At 41.0% G+C, this 20,668-nt stretch overlaps 1 protein-coding gene across 5 annotated transcripts in view; it reads right to left on the bottom strand.

Moving 5' to 3' along the window:
- Phactr2 (phosphatase and actin regulator 2) overlaps positions 1–20,668 on the bottom strand; it is a 263,614-nt gene that overhangs the window by 26,940 nt on the left and 216,006 nt on the right. For 4 of the 5 annotated variants that reach the window (XM_028779207.1, XM_028779209.1, XM_028779208.1 and 1 more), the window contains 4 exons: positions 16,107–16,644; positions 9,755–9,963; positions 8,079–8,235; positions 3,930–3,985 (listed from right to left, as the gene is read on the bottom strand). In XM_028779207.1, coding sequence (XP_028635040.1) covers positions 3,930–3,985; positions 8,079–8,235; positions 9,755–9,963; positions 16,107–16,644 — 960 coding nt within the window. Of the gene's footprint in view, positions 1–3,929; positions 3,986–8,078; positions 8,236–9,754; positions 9,964–16,106; positions 16,645–20,281; positions 20,522–20,668 lie in introns of all 5 variants that reach the window. The other variant, XM_028779211.1, reaches the window with a different exon arrangement.

Below are 20,668 nucleotides of genomic sequence, written 5' to 3' on the forward strand. Positions count from 1 at the left end.
AGGGCCAATTACTTAATGCGAATTGGATGAAGCTTGTGAATTGTATTATATATATTGGACAAATTCCAAACTTCTTATAAGAACTGTATTTAAAAGAAAAATATAACCCTTAAAAATGATTTTAGTCACTTCTTCCCATATGCCTACCATGCTTTCTTTCTTTTTTTTTTTTATAAAAGCTACACCTTTAAAAAAATTAAGTTTATTCATTTTATTTTAGGAGTGTCTTGCCTACAGTTTGTATTTGTACGCCATGTATGCGTGTGGTGTCCACTGAGGTCCAAAGAAGACATTGAATGTCCTGGGTGTGAGGTTGAAGATGACTGTGTGCTGCCACAGGAATGAGGGGAATTGAACCTGGGTCTTCTGCATGAGCACCAACTGCTCTCAATTGCTAAGCCATCTCTGCAGGGCCCCACTTCCCATGCTTCATTTCTTAATGACATTTCTTGCAAATACACACACACACACACACACACACACACACACACACACACACACAAAATCCCAAATGTTTTCATTCTTTATGTAAAATGTCATTTCTTTGAAGGGAATATTAGTTTTACCATTTAAGGATGTTGTCCAACAAGGTGACAGCCAGTGACATCTAAGAAGGGAAGAGCTGATTTCAGTTAGGCAATTTAAGTAAACAGCATTTTACGATCTGGGAATTCTTCCCTGACATCAGGAACTGGCTTTTAATATTTCCCACGTTTGATTGATACTTCTAAAGTGGGTGAGGGATGGAGGTGGCTGCCATGGAGTAGCCTCTGAGTCTTTGCACAGTGGTACAGGTCAAGGGTATATCTTGACATTGGTACCTAAATACTCAGTGAGGTGTCCATTTAAGGTACATCATTTCCTCTAGCTATTGATTAATTAGCAGACTAACGATGCAGTGTGATGTAAACTGCCTGGGGCGTTGGGATGGATTGAAGGGTTTCCATGGAGGAAATGACAGAGCTCTTGGTCAGTGTCTTGCATCAGAGTGGAGGGGTGCTGCCTCAGACAGCCACAGGGAAGCGTGTGAAAAACACACCATCAATATGTGTGCTTTAAAGGTGGTGGGCACAGCAGAAAACTGCCTGGATGGTCAGGGTGGCCCTGAGGTTGTATGAATTAGCTAAGAGTAGAGGGAAAAAGGAGCAAAACCAACAACGAGCAGCAGTACTCAGTTGAGTCACTGACTGGGATAAAACAAACTGGGCTTCCTTCCACATATGTTCTCTGTGGTTCTGTTGATCTTTTTGCTGTTCTATGTGTTTCTATGTGGGTGTTTTTTTGTTGTGTCTTGTTTTGCTTTACTTAAAAATTTTATTTATTTATTGTGTGTTAGTGTTCATAAACACACTGCCATAGCACACATGTGGAGGTCAGAGGAAAACTTGTGGCAGTAGATTGTGTGGGTCTTGGGGATTGTATTCAAGTTGTCAGATTTGGTGGCAGTGCTTTGACCTGCTGGGCCATCTTACTGACTCCACATAGGTATTTTGAACAGATGAAAATATGTTTATAAACTTTTGAAGTGCATATATATATATATATATATATGCATATGTTAATATATATTTAGGTATTTTCACCAAATGAAAATACATTTATACACTTTTGAAATGTATGTATGTATTTATCAACACACACACACACACATATTAATATATATGTTAAAAACTTGAATCAATGGCTATATGAAGAATAAGGATGTCAACAGAATATGGATGGATGGCGACATGTGGTTAGTGGACTTCTGTAAAATTTCATCATTTTTTTTTGTAGGTGTAAAAAATTTTTACAGTTAATTGTTGAAGGAAAAGATTCAGAACTCGGTGGCCTGGGTTAATTTTTTTCTTCTCTGTGGAAAATACATTTAAAATGACACTCACGGCTGAACATGAGAGCAATGCATTCGGCCTCGGGTCCTGTGTGGAGAAGCTCATAGCACTTTTCCTGATCAGCCAGAGTTGACTTCTCTGGTTGGGAAAGATAAGGGACATGATACTAAGACATCAGCTTTGTCTCATGTCCTTACAGAGAAGCTATTGGCATTTATTGAGGTATTTCATAATCTCAGCCGTAGTTATGAAAGTGATGGGCTGGGATTAAAGAACTGTTGACTATTTTATGCTTTGAATCACCTCAGCCCCCAACAGGTGACCTTAAAAACCATATTGTATCACAGAGAGAGTTTTCTGGTGTCTTCATTTAGATATCCTTGCTACTTTTGAACAGAAACTAGAGATGAAATATCTGAGCAGAAAGAGGAAAATACAGAAGAGTACAGAGGTAAAGGATTGAGCAAATTGTTTGTGGTCTAAGCTCAGTGGAAAGAACCTCCCCAGCTCTGCCTGCTTCCCTTGGCCTCTATCATGGGGTTGGGAGCCAGTTATCTGCCTCTCCAGACTGGAAATGGATCTCCCGTTTCCAGAATCAACACGAACTTAGAAGGAAGTAAAACAGGGCTAGAGTCAAGACGAAGTTGACTTTGGTCCTTCAATCTTTCCCGAACCTCCAGGAAAACAGAGGGTACAAAAGCCAACACAGCATTTAAGATCAACATGCAATAAATTTCCGGATCCATGAAAGAGTTCCTCAAATAACTTAACTCCACTGTGGCTTGGCACATCAGTCCCAAAGGACAGAATTACCCAGAATTTGCAAGGCCCTCTTTTCAAAGTACCTCATCAGCCATCCAGTAAGACATACCCTTTGTCCACACAGCAGCTCACAGTCTACCTTTGAGCTTAAAGTTTAACTTAGTGATTATGTCCCAGGAACTCGTCAGGGAAAACATTGATACCTATGGGTTTGTTTTCCTGTCAACATTAGATGTTGCTAAAGTGAAAACACACTCTTCTTTTGTAGCCACAGCCACGTTGTCTTTCAGACAGGCATTTCTGCACATTAGTAGGCACTCTGAGGGGATCTGTTCAAGCTATGCTCACAAATAACCAGAAAAAGCACAGCGGGAGAGATATGCCGCAGACTAGGTGGTTGGTCCTTCTTGTACTGGCTAAATGTTCTTCAGTGAGCTGTTTCAGTTATGGCAACAGTCCTATAAATATACTACAGAAATCTTTCTTTCCTTTAGAAAAGAAAATAAGTCATATTAGAGTGGGGTTGTCCAGCAGGCTGACTGTACTCCACCAGCTTGGTTGAAAGGATGTTCTCATACCAGTGGCTTAGCTATTATAGTGCTGCCAGGGATTCTGAACATTCCCATCCTTTGAGAGTTCACAAAATAAAAAGCTCCTTTGGACCTAGGTTAACATTTATAAGTTCAGCTAGACTCTGCCTTTAAACTCACTGAAGTTAGTGGATATCCTGCGAGAACAGCAGGAGACTGTGTTTCCAGTGGGATCTCCCACACTTAGCCTCCAGCAATCAGAATGGAAAAACAGAGTAGGGCAATGAATGGAGAACTCTTTAGGTTTCAAGAAACCACAAAGAATCCAAGAAAGAAGAGGAGTTATCACAACAGAGGAAAATGAAATGCCTTGCAAAACCCCTCTTGCCATAATTTAAATTGGGACATTTGCTCAACCTAGCAACAAACTGTATTATTATTCATAACAATATAGGGATGTTTGATTGATTTCCTTGTGGATTCCTTCTCTGGCAGTTATTTGAGTAGACTAGAGCATTTGCTTTAATATTTGAGCAAAAAAACACATGGGATACATTTCTTTCTCAAACATAATTACTGTGAGTAGGGTTCCACTTTAGGGGACACTAGGCTTAAAGCCATAAAAATGAAATATGAAAACCAAGAAATTATTTTTTAGATATGTACACATCTAACTAATGTATGTGACATACATGGGCCATTTCAGGCAGCTGTGAATCATGTTTCCCTCCTGTTGGACAGGCTGCCTCTGGGGTATCTTATTACTGATCACCCGAAAGATCACAGTGTAGCATCATATACTCACGTTTTAAGATGTTTCTTTGCTCTAATTCTTCTGTTGTTGGCCTCTGGCTGAGTCTCCTACAAGGACAAAGTGAACAATATACACTACAGGTTACAAAATAAATACACCTTAAATTACAAATGAGGCCCGTTGGGTGGAAGATACAAACAAAACAGCGAAGCTAGACTGTCATATATTAAGAAATAAACCTAAAAATTTAAGCCTGTAAGATAAATTTCTCCGTTCGATCTGTTTAGACACTACTGAGAGTGGCTTAGACTTCTGACTCTCTCCCCTTCACTCATCCCTGAAAGACAGGCATCTGACTTTGGTTGGGTACATGTCTACAGATCCTGGATTCCCTAGCAGCCCAGTGTGGGATAGGACATGAGCAGAGTGAGCTTTTAAAGTTGTTTTTCCCCCTTGACATAGATGAGTGTGTGGTCCCTGTTCTCCACGTCCTTCTTGAACTGGCTACACTTGAACATGGTGTTATGAGCCAGCTTTGATCTTACAGATGAGATTCTCCAGGGGCATAAGAAATTAATAAAGCAGAAGGAGTTTGGCTGTTAGGCCTCTGTGGAGAAAGAAGGAGAAACTCTATCATGCTGGGTGGCCCGGCTTCCTCTAGACTGCCCAGTAAGAAAGGAATCAACATACATTGCTTGGACTCCTGGATCCCTGGCATGTTACAGCAGCTTAAGCGATAGCTTACTTAATTAATGTACAGCGCACTGGTGCCTCAACTCAGCTGCTGTTGCAAAGTTCACGCCAATATTATGAGTTGCTCAATCTATGCTGCTCAGGGTTTGAAGGGAAATCCTGTGTCAGGCCCTGCAAGTTATCTTAAGCTATGTGGCTCCCTCTTCCCTGCTGTTGAGATAAGCCAGGCTCATCCAGGATTAGTAGCTAACTGCTTTACATGAGAGCAGAAACTCCTAGAAACTCCTTATAGCCTTGTTCTTGTTTACATGATTAATTTCTTGTTAATTATAGTGAAAGATTTCCTTGGAATGTATGCTGAATTTGTGTAAATTATGATGAATATACACACAGAGGTGTCTGACTTTAACCTGCTGTTTTCTTGACATACCTAACTCTCAATGGTAGAAACATGTCAAACCAGTGATCATTTCAGAGCTTGCTCAAATTTTCCTTGAAGTTAGATCTCCCTTGGGACTACTTTGAAATTAAAATGAGTTACAGAGTCCACACAAGGCCCAAGGTAGCAACTGTAGCTATGCATCTGGAGTCCATGCCCCGACTATACTGTGTGCTATGAGCGTGCACTGCCAGTGTACTGGAGTCTGTCATGCCCAGGTGTGCTAGCTCTCTCTTACTGGTGGAATGTTCTTTTCTTTTTCTACCTTCACCAACCAAAGACCGAGCCCCCTTGCCCCCAGCACATACATTATTGTAGATCTTTTCCTTCTTACATATGCCTCCCAGATAGAATTATTATTCAAAGACATAGCTTTATAATTATTTTATTATAGCATTCAACTGTTTCAAAAATACGGATTGAAAACAATGTATGCTGATTTCCAGTAAACTCAGGCTTAGTTTTTATTGTGCTTCACTAGTTTATTAAGAGTATGCAATTTAAGTTAAAAGTAAATATGTAACTTTACTGGATGCTTGTCATGGTCCAGGTAGTAAGAGTCTTAAATATAAGAACTCTGTTTTATGAGTGGCATCAAGCAGTGGGAATCTTCTATCTTGTAAATATATTTCTGCCAGTAGCTTTTTCAGTTCTAAATAAGCTCACATCCAATTAATCAACAATTAATTAATTAATTCTTTCAGGCATGCATGCATTCACTCATTTGTTTGTTTTTAGTGCTTATGACAAACGGAGGGTCTTACATTTGCTAAGCTGTCACTTTACTACTGGACTCCAACCCAGCCCAGACTTGCTGACTGTGACTAGTTCTCCCTCACTAATAAGCATATCGAAGCCTCAGACATCTTAAAAATGTGCTATGGAGGGGTCCTTCATTCCGCCTCAGTGGATGTTCCTTTAGCTCACATTAGAAGAGGTGATCCTTGTCCTTGTTTCCATTGATAAAATCAAAAACCCATCAAAGGCTCTGATTCTATCCAACACATCCACTTTCCTCAAATGTCGAGCTGGTGGCACAGCGGATCAACCTGTCTGATGAATTCTTCTCACTGCTAAAATGTTTACTGTCTCTCTAAATTCATCCCATCCACTATGGTAGTCCGTGCAGGAAATGTTTTGAGCCTCAGGTTAAACAGTTGGTTATTTAAAATGGCTGCTGAGAGAACAGTGACTGCCACCTCTCCCACTAGCTGTCGTCCCCTCTTCTGTGCCAGGACAGTATTACTGTGGTGCTGATGTTGACTGACTAACCTTAGATTTTTTTTTAACCTGTAGAAGTTATTATGTAGCAGTTTTGTTTTTTCACTTTTTTAGGCATAGAACTACAGATAATAGCGTTTTGGTCCTATAATTTATATAGTTTTCCATTACAAATAACTATGACTAGACATTTATAATAAAAAGAATAGGGAAACTTTGCTCATTTAAAAATGATTTTAGGTTTTATTGAGGCACTAACATATTTAGTATCATTTATAAAACCTTTAATTTTCGCTTGTTTCAGGCTTTTGTAATATAGTACAATTTTTACCTGGGTGCTAAAGATGGAACGCAGGTCCCCATGCCTGCATAGCAAGCACTTTTCCAAGTGAGTTATTATCCTTTTACCGTAGTTCACTTTTTAAAAAAATCATTTACCATGATAAACTGTACTAATATTCTTTGCTTTTAAGGAGTTTATCTTATTTTGCTATCACCTTATATGCATTATTATTCAGCAATTAAAAAATTTTCACAGCCAAACATAAACAAAGGCAATAAAAGAATCAAACACATTTGTTTCATGTTCTCCTGCATGTCCTGTAGAGGGGATGGCATATAAGAAATCTATCAGTGAGAAACAGTGATCCTGCCCTGGTTCTGTTACAAAGGAGCTGCTCGGTTCCCAGATTCCCAGCAGTCCCCTTTCTTTCCCCCAGGCCCCAGAGAGGCCCCTGGCTGTACTTGTGAAGAAGTCATATGTGACATGAAGTTCCCTTGACTTCTGCTAGCTCCTTCCTGAGGCAGGAAATGGCCGAGGCTTAGGGCTGAGGTGAAAACACTCCAGTGGGAAGACTCCTGGAGTCCTGGAGGGAGTCACAAGTGCTGGGGATTCCCAGGCCTCCTTCAGGATTCCTCAGGAGGGTGACCCTTCCCTTCAGATAGGAGCCACAGCTGCTGTCACTAAAAGTCACCCTTTTGGCCAAGAAGGGCCTTAGGGGATTCTTTCCCTGTGGAGAATGGCCCTGGTGTGGACCTTCCCACAGGATCCTATACAAGGACAGCAACTCCCTCCCATATGGCTCCCTTCTCCCGGTGATATGTCCTGGTGGATGTGCAAAGTGGGAGAAAACAGTGACACTTGAGTGTGCTTAAGCTGGTATCAGAAAGAAGAGCTTTGGTGTGAAGGAATTAACCTGAATTTTAAAAGTCTAGTTAAATGAACCTCTGAAGGCATGCGTGGCAAAACCCAGCAGGCCTACAGCATAGGAGGTCAGGGGGAAGGAGAAGCAATGTCCGATGGCCCACTTGTTTCAAGCTAAAGGGCTATGTGTGGACAGAGGCCTGTGCTTGCTTACCTGACTAGGACAAGGCTACACCAGAGAGGCTTGGCATGTCTCCAGTCTCACAGCCCACATGATGAAATCTCATAGTTGTCACATAAAAATCCCAGTGAGTCCTCAGATTAGAACAGATGGTGGACAGCTGCTGCCTGCGGGCCAAACCCTTCACACTACCCTTTTTGGTAAAATGCATTCTATTAAATCACTCCTAGGCTCATCCACTTATATATACTATTTGCATCTTTTCTACAATGGCGTAGTTGAATAACTGCAATGTAGACCAACTATCCATCAAAGCCTGAGGATTTATAACTGATCCTTTGTTGGAAAAGTCTACTGACATCTGAGCTAGATTTTGGAATCTCAAAGGTACTGGACAACTGACCAAACGGTACATTCTGTGAGTGGTTCAACATTTGAGACCTAATCCGGGTGAATTCACCAAGAGGAGACTTTGGAAAGAACAGGAATCAGTCACTGCTACACTCACACCCCAGCAAGTACCTGACCAACTTGGTTCCGATCTGTTGTCGCAGCTCCTGTCTTTCTTCTTCAGATGTTCGCTGAAGGATGTTTTTATCCTCCAGTTCTTTCTTGGATGGTCTGTTGCCAAGTTTGATGGCAAGTGTATCTCTTCGTCTTATCTTACTTGCCAAGGCACCTGAGGGTTGAAAAGGGGCAGAAATATAGGTACATCAGTTTTTACCTTACCAGGGCTTTGGTTACATGTGGTTGGACTTTAACAGGACCCAGGCCAATTTACTTGCAATGCAAGAGGGGAAACCTAATCAGTCCAAAGGGGAAAGGGGTTGAGTTGCAGACAGTTCATTTTGAAAAAGAACTGAAGGACTTTTTCCCTTTCTTTCTTTCTTTCTCTCTCTCTCTCTCTCTCTCTCTCTCTTTCTTTCTTTCTTTCTTTCTTTCTTTCTTTCTTTCTTTCTTTCTTTCTTTCTTTCTTTCTTATGTTCTGGGAAAAAGAGATCCCAAGACACCATGAACAAACTTGGAAGTATCACCTCATCATTTGGATGGTGATAGCTGAAGTTTATTCTGCTGATATGGTGGGCCGTGGAAGTCAGTGATTGTGCAATGCTTTTGCTTTCTTTTCAAGTCAAAAGCTTATCCTCTCTCCTTCTGTACAGTTAATCCTCCTCATCCTCTTCCCCTCAGCCAGGCTTCATGCTGGCAAAGAGCCTACTCTATATACAAATGCTTTAACCCTCAGTCACCCAGCATCCTTAACCTACCAGCAGACCATAGCTATCAGATGGATACTAACAAAGGGAAATTTAACAAACTTCTACTGAATCATTAGTATACTAATCACTTTTAATCATCTATAAATTCAATCCCACATCGAATTCCTCCCAAGTCACACTTCTCCTAAGTTAAAAGCAAAGCAAAGCAAAATGCAAAACATAAAACACAAAACAAAACCAAACACCACTGTAACAGCACATTCCAGCCATCTAATTAGACACAACCATGGTCTTCACCCTCCTTAGGACCCTTCCTTTCTAGAAGTCACCCTATCTTCGTGATAGTGGACAAGTGAGGATGTTGAACTTCAGCAAAGTGTTTGTCATTCTTGACTCATTCCTCTCTCTTCAAGCTACATTATAAAATGAGTGAAATTCTCTAACACTTCCAGTAAGCTAAGGAATCCCTACCTTCTCAACATTCTTCAAGAACAGGTCCCCGGACAAATGCCTACCTTTGACTTTCCTGGGAAAAGCCTCTGTTCTTAGGAAGTTTAGATTGTTTGTATTAAGACAAATGTTCAGTCTAACTGACTGATGAAGATGTGAGATATCTATGCAGTATCCTCTTCTGGGAAAAAAATCTGGGCTAAACTTTGGGACAGGCACATTTTGTATTTTCTTGCAGTACTGGGAACTGAACCCATGTCACTTTGCTATCCTCCAAGCCTGTTTTTACTTTTTAGCTTGAGACATGGTCTCATGAAGTTGTCCAGGCTAGTCTTGAACATATTCTGTATCCAAGGCTTGCCTTGAACTTCCAATAGACTTGCTCTGTTCTTCCATGTAGCTGGGATTAAAGGTCTGCATCACCAGTTCTAACTAGGATAGATACATTTCTTCTAATTTGAGAGAAGACAGTGCACAGTAGGTGGCTCTTTGTATATCACCTCCTCCCCCACCTCTTGGAAATACTCTTACTTTCTCCACTGCCATCATCATCATCATCCTCTTCATCATCATCATCATCATCAGTGTACAAGATGGGTCCATCTGAGTCAGAGTCATTGGTGTGGTACTCTCTTGGGGCCTCTTCCTCTGGGGCACTGAAGGATTCTGACAAGTCTCCCATCTGCTCAGGGGTCAGCAACTGAGGTCCAGCCTTTCCCAGCTCATCTTTGGTTGTAAAACTGTCAAAGGCAGAAAAGTACAGGGTGATGTGAAGTTCAGAGCAATCTTCATGGATACCAATGTAACGCAAAGCATGCTAGCTAGTATCATGAATATCCTTCATGGGGAAGGGAGAAATGCAACATGGGACAGCCAACTAACATTACCAACATGAAAGTGTTCTGACCCATTACTTAGTTATTAACGATAAATATTTATTGTTTGCAAAGTGAGAAAGTATTACTATATATGTAACACATTAAGTGCATGAAGTGTGAAACTGTACTTTGTCCATACTTGTCCATAAACAGTAGAGAAAAGAGTAGTGGGTTAGGGCTGACAGAGGGGTAGCTTACTTAGTAAAGTGTTTGCTGCGAACATCTGAATACCTGAGAGTTCAATCCCCAGAACTCAAAATAATAATTAAAAAATTATAGCTGTGGTAGTGCTTGCTTATACTTTCTCCCTGGGAGGCAGGGCCAGGCAGACAGGCAGATTTCTTGGGCTCATTGGCCAACCATCATAGCCTGCAAGGTCAGTAAGAGACCCTATAATCTATAAATGGATGACATCTGAGGAAAGATGCCTGAGGCTGACCCATGATCTCCACATATACACGCACATGTGCAAGCACACCTCCTTATACACACACACACACACACACACACACACACACATGCACACGCACACGCACACACTTTCACAGGCACATGCACAACAACGAGTCAGAAACGCCACAATACTTGATTCTATCCACACTTCTTGTTTGCTCTTTGAGTCTGAAGGTCAGGCCTCAGCTTCTTTGCATGTTTGTGGATCATTCAGTTGACGTCCTTACCCTACACCCCTTACCCACGTTCTCACAGTGGTCCAACAATGACTCCAATGCAGAGCTTAGCATCCCTGAAGTGTCTGACTCCTTACTCCTACAGTGCCTTTGACAAATAGGATTTATAGTTCTCTGCATCTCAACATCCAAAAGGGTGTAACGTAGGAAAGCATATATTTTATTAACATTGGATCAAATCCCATTTTCTTTCCAGCCAGTGAGTCAATAGGAAAAACCCTTAAATCCTCTCTGCACTTTAATTTCTTCATGTATAAGACTTCCAGTCTTACAGGACTAGAGTAACACCAAAGGTGCAAAGTGTTAGATGAGAGGAAATTTTAGAAGAAAGGTAATACACTGCGGGTAAGAATGCTTTGATGTTCAAACGGGTGAAACTCTCCAGAATGCTCACCCACATTCAAAGACTATGCATGGCACAACAAAAACAGTTAATTTCAAAAACAGTGGAATCATTGTTGAAAGATATAGAAAACCTCGCCCAATACTTTCTGACATAAGTAGATGAATTCACATCTGGATGTCATATTTCTGAAAGAACACACAGTTAAAAACGTGTCTGATGTTCTCACAGATAAACCAACAAACAAATCCAACCTCTAACCCTTCCCTAAGACAAACAACATAATCTGAAAGTGCTTTCATTAATTCACACTGGCAGACTTCATTAGGAAGAAAGGCGTTTAAATTCAATTTTTGTGGTTTTAAGGCCAGGCACTTCTAAGACTCTCCATTTTTTATTTAGAAAAACCCAACAGCCTAAATTGTTCTCAAAGAGGTCTATGAAATCTCACTTCGCTGTGTGCATGCATGGGTTCACTTATTTTGAATGTCTCTCTCCACCACTCTTATTATTTAAGATATGATCTCTCAATGAACCCAGAACTTAACATTCCAGCTAGACTGGTGTCAGCAAGATTTGCTGGTCGTTGCTGCCTTCCGATCTCCAGCACAGGTGATGTTACATATATGCACTGATATGCCTTGATTTTACATGGTGTTGGGGCTGAGTGAAGGTCTTCATGCTTACTTAGTAAGCACTTTACCCACTGAGCTGTCTTTCAAATACCAGAGATATCATTTTAAATTATGTGACATATAAAAGTAACCCAAGATTTCCCATCTTACCGTTTCTTAAGGGTACCATTTGGTGGCATTCAGGGACGTTCACCTTGCTGTGTAATTAGCATCCTGCATCTTCAGAACTTTTGCATCTCACTAAACTGAAGCTCTCTCACCATTAACTAGTAAGTCCCCGCAGCTCTTACCCTCAGAAACCACCATTTCCCTCTCTGTGTCTGTGATACTGACTACTTTTCCAACCTCATGTAAGCAGAATTATATACAGGGTGTACCTTATGTCACCTAACACAATGCCAAGAATATCCATGTCAAAGCAGTGGCATAAGTTCCTTCCTCTTGAAGGCTACATGATATGACAGTATGTGTGTGCGCGCGCTGTCTTATTTACTTATGCATCACCCAATGCACAGTGGGGCTCTTTCTGCCTATTGACAACTCTATGTATACTGGTGTTCAAATCCACCCTCCACTTTCAATTCTTTGAAGTTTCTAAATTACTGAATCCTATGGTAAGCTTATATTCACTTTCTTTTTGCAGACAACACACAATGAAGTGTCATTGCAAATAAGGGAAGATTTTTTTCCTATGGACAAACTTTTCTATAGTCTAGAATCTTGCCTGATTGCTGCAGAAAGCTATTCTAATTTGAAGAGACTGTCACTTTGGGTGTCTACACTATGTTTAGGAGATACGTTAATTAATAATACCCTTTGCACATGCAGAACAAGATACTTCAGGGCTTAATCCTGGCACTTGTGCTATCAGTCACTAATCTACTGTATTAATTAGTTTAACCTTACCATTGGTATAGTGTTTTGCAGTTTCATAACATTTACTTACAACTCATAACTATTTAAGACTATAAGGTGTCTATAACTATAAAAGACTATAATTTACAACATGGATCCATGAAAGGCTATAAGTCAGTAGCCCACCCAACCTGGCCAGTGCAGTGTGGGATCTAGATTGAGACAGTTAGTCTACTTACTAAATGTTATATTTTATCATTATAATTATTTAATATTAAATATGTTCCATGTCTGCATTGGTCACCTCACACCTTGCCTGTTATGGTTCCTGAGAGCACTGGACAACATAGCACATTCCATAAATGTTTTTGTGGAATGGGCTCAACAAGTCATTTTCCAATCTAACCTCAAATGGGCCATGTTTTCCTGCCCCATGATATAGAGATGTCTGTGTTACGGATCAAGCTGTAAATGAAGAGAAATGGACTGGACAGCGGTCTGTGTGACAGGAAGAGATGGAGGTATTTTTATATACAACCACTAGCCCCTTTTCAAGTTTCGATATTTGTATCCCAAACAGAAGGCTTTTCATGTTATGACAGAGTCTTCATACACTGGGTGACTAAATATAACCCAGGGAAAGTTCTAGGGAAAGCAAGTGAGCGAGAGCCAAAAACTTCAATTCAAATTCCACTTGAAAGAGAGAGAATCTGGGTGGAAATCTGAGAGACCATGTCTTCCAAGATCATTAAATCAAGTGCGAACACAAACTACCCCGGAAGAAGGCATTATAATGTCAGTTTTTAAACTAAAAAAATATACCAAAAAGAAAATGAGTTCTTCTAGGAAACTCTGAGAGTTAAACCTGGGTAGGAAAATCCATGATAAACACTCCCAATGTCAAATGAGACCCAGCCTTATTCCCAATAATCGGAGCACCGCTGAAAATGGAAAACGAATGTTTATTTCTTCATCTAAAAACTCTTCATGTATCTGGGATAACTTAGACATTAAGTTTCTAGTATGTAGTATGGTTCTTAGTGCAACAAATACCCTCTCCAAATGTTCATGGAGCTGGACAGGAAGAGTCACGTTGCCTATGGATAAGAGCTCTCTGCACCCTTACAACTGCCCAAAGTTTACCTTTCTCTTTAGCATACTGAACAACAGATCCGTATACTCAACCCAGTTTCCAAAATTGAGATTCTGTATTAAACATATTTTCCTGAGCACACTGGTCTATATTTTGATTATGATAAACTCTCCGGAACTAGCTTGCTTTGCTTACATTTATTCCATCGATGCCTACTGCATTGCCTAGCATAGAGCAAACACACCCGAATTACACATTGAAAAAATAAAAAAGTTAAGTTTGAAGGCTTGACATGATGGCTATACTGAGAAATTCTACAATGAAAGGAAAGTGAGCGGTGTGCTTGCTGCCATGTAGACAGTGCTGCGTGGACTGGGATGTGGCCCTTGGAATTCAGGTCTTGAGAACTTCAGCATCAATGCACTAGCACTGTAAGGCACGGCCTCCTGAGGGCAAAACCTTAATGAGTAGATGAAATCCATTACAGAAAGGGCTCTTGGGACATGGATACTTGTCTTGCTCTCTCAAGCAAGCTACCTTCTGCGGTAAGAGCATCCTCATCCAATACTGGTGTTTGATATAGACTTCCCAGCCTTTAGAACTTTGAGTCAACTCATTAATCATATAGATTACCCTCTCTTCTGTGTAGCCTGTGACATCATCAAACAGCCCAATAGACAGAGCACCCCATTTATCTCAGTGTCTTCTGCCTCCATAAGCTTTTATTAAAATGTCAGGCAAATAATTTGTATTTTGATATTTATCTTCCGTTACTTTTCCTTCAAATGAGACTTCTCTGGATGATAAAAAAAAAAATAAGAAACCAATGACCTGTTAGAAAAAAAGGAGCAGAAGTTGATGCAATTATTTTGGAAGAAAGAAAATTGTCCCAGGCCTGGAGTTTGGTATTAAGTGCTAGCATTGATCTCTCATTTGGCCACTGCTAACCTGGTAATGACACTAAGTCAACTGAGCTCTCTCAGCTGTGGGGTTTTAAATTTAAAACAATTGGATCTACAAAGTAGGGATATTCTAGAGAAAACTTATGTGAATTAAGTGTTAGTGGACAGTACTTGGCTGCTGACATTGATCAAGTAATCAATAAATGAAGGTTTCTATTACCAGAAACTAAATAATTAAAGTGTCTTGATCAAAGCCACACTAATTAGTGTAGTGGGTATTTTTAAGGACTTAACATGGCAAGTTTTTGGAAAGGGATCTTGTTAAATGATTTTGAGATTGAAAAAAATGTTTTTAGAAACAAGAAAAGGTTGCAATTTAGATCTGAGTCTCCCCTAGACAGAATTGACAGTGGTGTCAGCACCATTTATACTGACAAATATGTCAGTATAAATAAGTACAAATAAGGATGTCTTGCTAGCCTCACACCTATGGGTCTCACTCAACTCTAATAGTGTATTTATAGGACTTTTTGAGTGACATCAGTAAAGGAGCGTGAAGATTCTTAGTGAGCTCTAGGTTTCTGAACTGGGCAGCTGGACGATGCTGAGTCACTAACCCGTAAGATCAAGTTCCTTGGTCCATTTTATTTAGTTTTTTTTGTTTTTCTGTTTGTCTTTTGAGCAAAACTAAGGCTGGCCACTATAGTGTCTTCTGTTATAATCTACAGAATCCCCCATCAGAGGGATCTCATCTTCCGTGCTCCACTGAAGTAGGCTGATCTTCCATCTACTTTAGCTCACTCTTCCATTTTCATTAAGAACCCACCGAACACGCATTGCAGGCCTATGGCACATTAGACTCCATACTGGCTTCTAGGAACATAGAAGGAAATAGCACACGCTGGCTAGTTCTACCCTATGTGTAGGAAAACTTTTCTGAGCAAAGTAGTTACTACCAGTTCCATCTAGAAGTGTTAGAGGATCTCACAGGAGAAATTAGAATCCAGTGAAGGAATCATGAGAAAGGGCTTATTCTATGCTTGGTATATGTGGAGTCAGAATTTTAAAGAGTTCTTTATCCTTAGTCTTAATTTTCTTAGAAAAGAAAGCTAAGTTGTTACATTGAGATGATGCTGAGTAAGAATTGGTGGGAGATTTTGGGCCAAATGATAAAGATTTAAAACAAGTACCAGATGGATAAAAAATGAAGTTTCCTAGGTAGAAGAAAGAGAAGGATGAGCCATGCTGATTGAGGGTCTAAACATCCTTGGAAGGACAAAGCATATTTGTCAGTATTGTCATTACAATTTTCCACACGGCCTGTCGAACTCCACAGTCAAGGCTTAGGAAAACCAACTGTGAGACCACAGGTGTGCTACCGCAACATCAGCAGATTTAAGGCAGACCATGTTCCTTTACTCCAAGAGAATACTCTAGTGGCCTTTGATAGATACTTAGATAGAATTTGAGGTCTGTGTCCCAACTCACCATTTTGCCAGTTCTCTGCTCCCACCTAAGCCGGTGCTTGAGTACGGAGTCGTTCTGTTCATTGGCTCTTCAGTCCAAAGGAGCTGACTTGTGTCTAAGGCAGAGACGGGCAGGGTAGGTCCATCACTGACTAGGACCATGGGAGTATCCAAGGCAATGGTGCACTGATCCTCAGGGGGCAGAGGAAGGGCAGGTGGGGATGGCGGTACTGTGACAGGTGGCAGAGTGAAGATCGCCTTGGATTTGCCTGTGGCCTGCCCCTGTGCTCCAGAGACAGTCTCCTCCGGTTTGAGGCTCTCTACCCCAGTGTCTGAGAACTCTCCTTTAAGACTGGATGTGTCAGAAGTGGTTGTGCTGGGGGAGAGTCGGGACGCTGCCGGCTGCTTGCTAATTTTTTTCTTGCCCCTTGTGGTCCCCACTATGCCTGCTTTGCCAGTGAGTGACTCCTTGGGTGCTCTGGGACGAGAGGAGGTGGAGGAAGCAGATGGTGAGGCCGACGCTTTGGAGCCGGTTGTTTTCTTCGAGTGAGAAGAACCAGCTAAAATAGACACATGTTTTGCATTGAAAAATCAAAGAAAACAATACTTTAAGTGACTGATTTGCAATTGCCAATGACATTTAAAACTCTCCCTTTAGAATACATCAGATCAGTGAATATTCAGAAAATCAGTCAGTAACAATAATGGTCTTGTTTTCTGATCCTGCCCTCTAAGCCTCTCATGTTATAGGCAGTAAGTGACTTTCATGGTCAAATCTAAGGGCAAGAAGCCTCTATTTTTTCTCTCCTCATCTTCACCTGAAACAGCCAAACAGGACAGCAGCTCTTTGTCCTTCGAGTCACTCTTATAGATTCTAAAGAAAAGTCTTGGTCCTAGGAAAGAGACAGCCACTCCTGGCAAGCTGACTGTGGGAGACATATGGGCCTTTCCTAATGACATTCTTTGTGTCTTCCTAGGGATGGAGAGGTGGCCCATATTGAGAAGAAGCAGGGTGTATACTTCCAGTCTTTTTTCTGGGTCACAAGCAAATTAATTTATTTCACTACCTTCCAAGTATTAAACTCCAAGGCAATGTTCCCAAAGCTCCAGGGAAGGAAGCCCGGCCTGATGTCCTATACTTCCATAAGCTATAGAGAGGAGGGACAAGGAGGGGACAGTCACAGTGCCCCCCTGTCCTATTCAAAACATCAAAATGCAAGGAAAAATGTTTGCTGTGGTAAATAATCTGAGAGGAAGAATACCACTCCCAGCATTTGCACTTATGAGCATCCGTGTGCGTGCCATGTGTGCATGTATGTGTGTGTATAAGTGTCTGTGTGTGCATGTGTGTGCGTGTACTCACACACACACGCGAGCGAGCACATGTGTGCATATGTCTGTCTGGTTCCTCACGTTAGTATTCTGGATAGGGTTTTCCTGTATTACTTAGTTTGGTTTTGAGTTACTAGGCTCAAAAGATTGACTTGTTTGTTTCTACCTCTGCAGACTGAGAGTGCACACCACATCACTCAGCTTTCCCAGAATTCCCAATTCCAAGCACCCGGACCACCTGGTTATTTTGACTGTTTATGTTCCAGGCGAGTCTTCAAAGGACTGCTAGGGCACCTGTGCTTACTTCTGACTAGAGCTGAGTTCAACTAAGTCATTTCCAGGAAAAGCCAGTTAGGAAGCCATTCTCTTTGCCTTTGAAACACCATGCTTATGCTTGAATTTTTCTTTATACCATCCTGGGAAATCCACTTAAACTCCCATGAGAATACTCTTTTGTTTCATCTCTTCCGTTACAATGTTATGTATCTTACTTTCCAAATAGAGAGCTAAAGTTTCTTTTACCTAACTATCAGAAATGTCTTGTTAGTGTTCCAGGGCCAATCCACACTGCACACAGATATCATGGTCACTTACCTTTGGATGCAGCTTTATTGAAGTCAGTGAGAGAGTTGAAATGAAGAACAAACACAGGAACAGACAATGAGACATATAACTTCATTAATTTTGACATGTAAAGAAGCCAGTCTTATTTAGTGACAAGATTTGGGCTTACAAGTAGTCCCTCCAGTTGGAGTAATTAGTATTTTAGATACACATAATACCTGGATTTCCCTTTGCCAAAACTGGGTTTGTCTGTAGAGTTAATGAATCTGATAATCTCTCTCTGATTACAAGTTAAACTCATTAACCATACATTCTTTAAAAAAATCTAACCCTACTCTAAATTGATTTTTTAAATAAAATAGACATCAAGGGTTTTATGCTATTCAACTATTTTCCTAGTTAAACAGATTCCCTCTGCATATCAGTGCTAGTGGTATCACTTTTAACACTTGTTGAATTTTTTTGACAGAAAGTATTTAATGTCATCTTGTTTTAAAGAAAAAGGATTCCCACCCCCACCCCTCAAAGCCTGGAGTGAAAATTCAAGCCATATTTTGCTTTTAAAGTCTCTTCTAACATGAGAGGGCTTTGTTGAGATCAACCTGGGTTAAAAAAGAAATTTCACTTCCGAATTAAAATGTTTTGTTAATGGCAACAACGAGAAACACAACATCCTGGCATAAACAACAGTGTTCTAACTGATGGGTAGAACCCTGGGGCCTCTACAGAGGGAAAATTTTAGGTGCTAGCTGTTCTCAGATGTGTAGTGGAAAGTCAAGAGTCTCATTGTAACCTCTGTGTATCAGTAACAGTCCTAGAAGCAGTCACATTCATTTACAGGAAGCCCTCTGAACCCTTTACATTAAGGCACTGGATAAAATGATAGTTCTCTAGTTTTCCATCCTCTCACGTATATCATAAGTATATGCTAAACCTTCGAGAAAGTGCCTGTAAATGAGTCAAGCTCTGTCATTCCTGCTATGTCCAGCCTTGGTGTTCATCGTCAGCTTCCTTCCCAGAGTCTGAGCTCAGTCTACAGTGAGCTCGCACCACCTAGAGTAGGATTGAGGGAGGAAGTGTGTGCAAGGCAGGATCTTAACTCCCAAGGGGAGAGGCATGGTTTGAGAACTTCCCTTCCTTAGTAGCTCAGTGCCTGTCTCATGTCACCCATCATTGCTAGGCTTTGCAAGGCCATGGGGGGCATACAAACACCAATAAGAACAGACAGTGCGTCCCCAAGGAAATGACCCTTAGGCTCTGCTGTCTCGACATTCTGAGATATTTTACTTTAGAGAGATTAGAAGAGGCCTGTGCAACAAAGATCAAAGCTGGGAAGACAGGAATGCAGGGAGAGGTCTACTTGCATTCAAAGAGCTCTTACATCACCAACTAAACCTTTCTCAGAATTCCAGTATGACAAATATAAATGGCACAAGGAAAGAGATAACACTAAGTCAAATCCTGGTAGTTCGTTTCTGGGAAGCTGCTGCCCATGAGATTTATTACTGCACAAAAGGGTTTTTATGCATGCATTTATGGGGAAAAGCCATTGAGCATAGGAATTTTGATCCATATCCTTTCAAAAGTTAGATGACACAGCTGGTGTCTTCTATTCCACTAGAGGAATGGAATCTTCTCTTTCCATTCAGCATGTAGGGTTGAGAGAGAAAACTGGGTAGGCATTACATGGAGTTTGCAAATGTCCATTAGTGATTTGTAATGGCAATTCGTGATTGCAGCACACTAGGGCACTTTGACTTGATGGTCTCCTGGAGTGGATGTGAGCAGGCAGCACTGGGCATACAACTCTCAATCCATCAAAATAATATAACGTGGTGTAGAAAACCGGGATGTCATTGACTGTATATATGAACGTTTTGTCATTATCAGAGGACAGACACTTATGGATGTCAAAAATACAAGACACTGTGATCCAGCAAATATGTCAAGGACCTGTGTCACATTTAACACACAAGACTATAGTATTTTAAAAGAGAAACAATAAAGAAGCCACTCATAAACTTTCCTGGGCAGCAGGTCAGTTATATCTAGAAACTGCTTCGTTAGGTCAGTATCACTCTTAGGCACACTAAAGGGGTGGGTATATGTGTTGATTGTAGAAACCAAGACTAACAGTTCATAATTACTCCAAAGGCCACCAAGTTAATTTTTCTATTAGATAAGTACTGATGTTGCATCCCCCCAGAAAAGAAAACCACACTCTTGGAAGAAGCTACCGACCCCACATCCCAAAGCCTGACATCCTGGACTCTACCCAGTTATGCACTATGGCATACTCACCAGCCTCCCGGGATGTGTTTCGGCTTGTTGGCTTGGGTGGAGGGATGGGGGCCTGCTTACTGGGAGCCTTGACATTTTTTCTATTAGGAGGCACTTCATCCCCTTTGTGGCTGGCCCCAGCTGTGGCCCCTTTGGGAGGCACAGGAGATTTTTTTGGCTTAGGTTTGGGTTTAGGTTTAGGAGGAGTTGTAGGAGAAGGAGCAGGAGCAGCCGGTGTTTCAGAGTGGATTTCAGTGTTCTCTACAAATGAGAAAGTGAACAGAGCAGGCTGATACAGACACACACAACAGAAAAGCAAGGAGCAAGACATGGTGACAGTGATACATGTAGGTGGCTTTATGACATTTGAGAACCAGACAGTGTTTGTACCAGAGGAAGCAAAGTTTC

This window comes from Grammomys surdaster, unplaced genomic scaffold, assembly GCF_004785775.1.
Source record: "Grammomys surdaster isolate TR1022 unplaced genomic scaffold, NIH_TR_1.0 348, whole genome shotgun sequence".
In the NCBI taxonomy this organism is placed as follows: Eukaryota; Metazoa; Chordata; class Mammalia; order Rodentia; family Muridae; genus Grammomys; species Grammomys surdaster.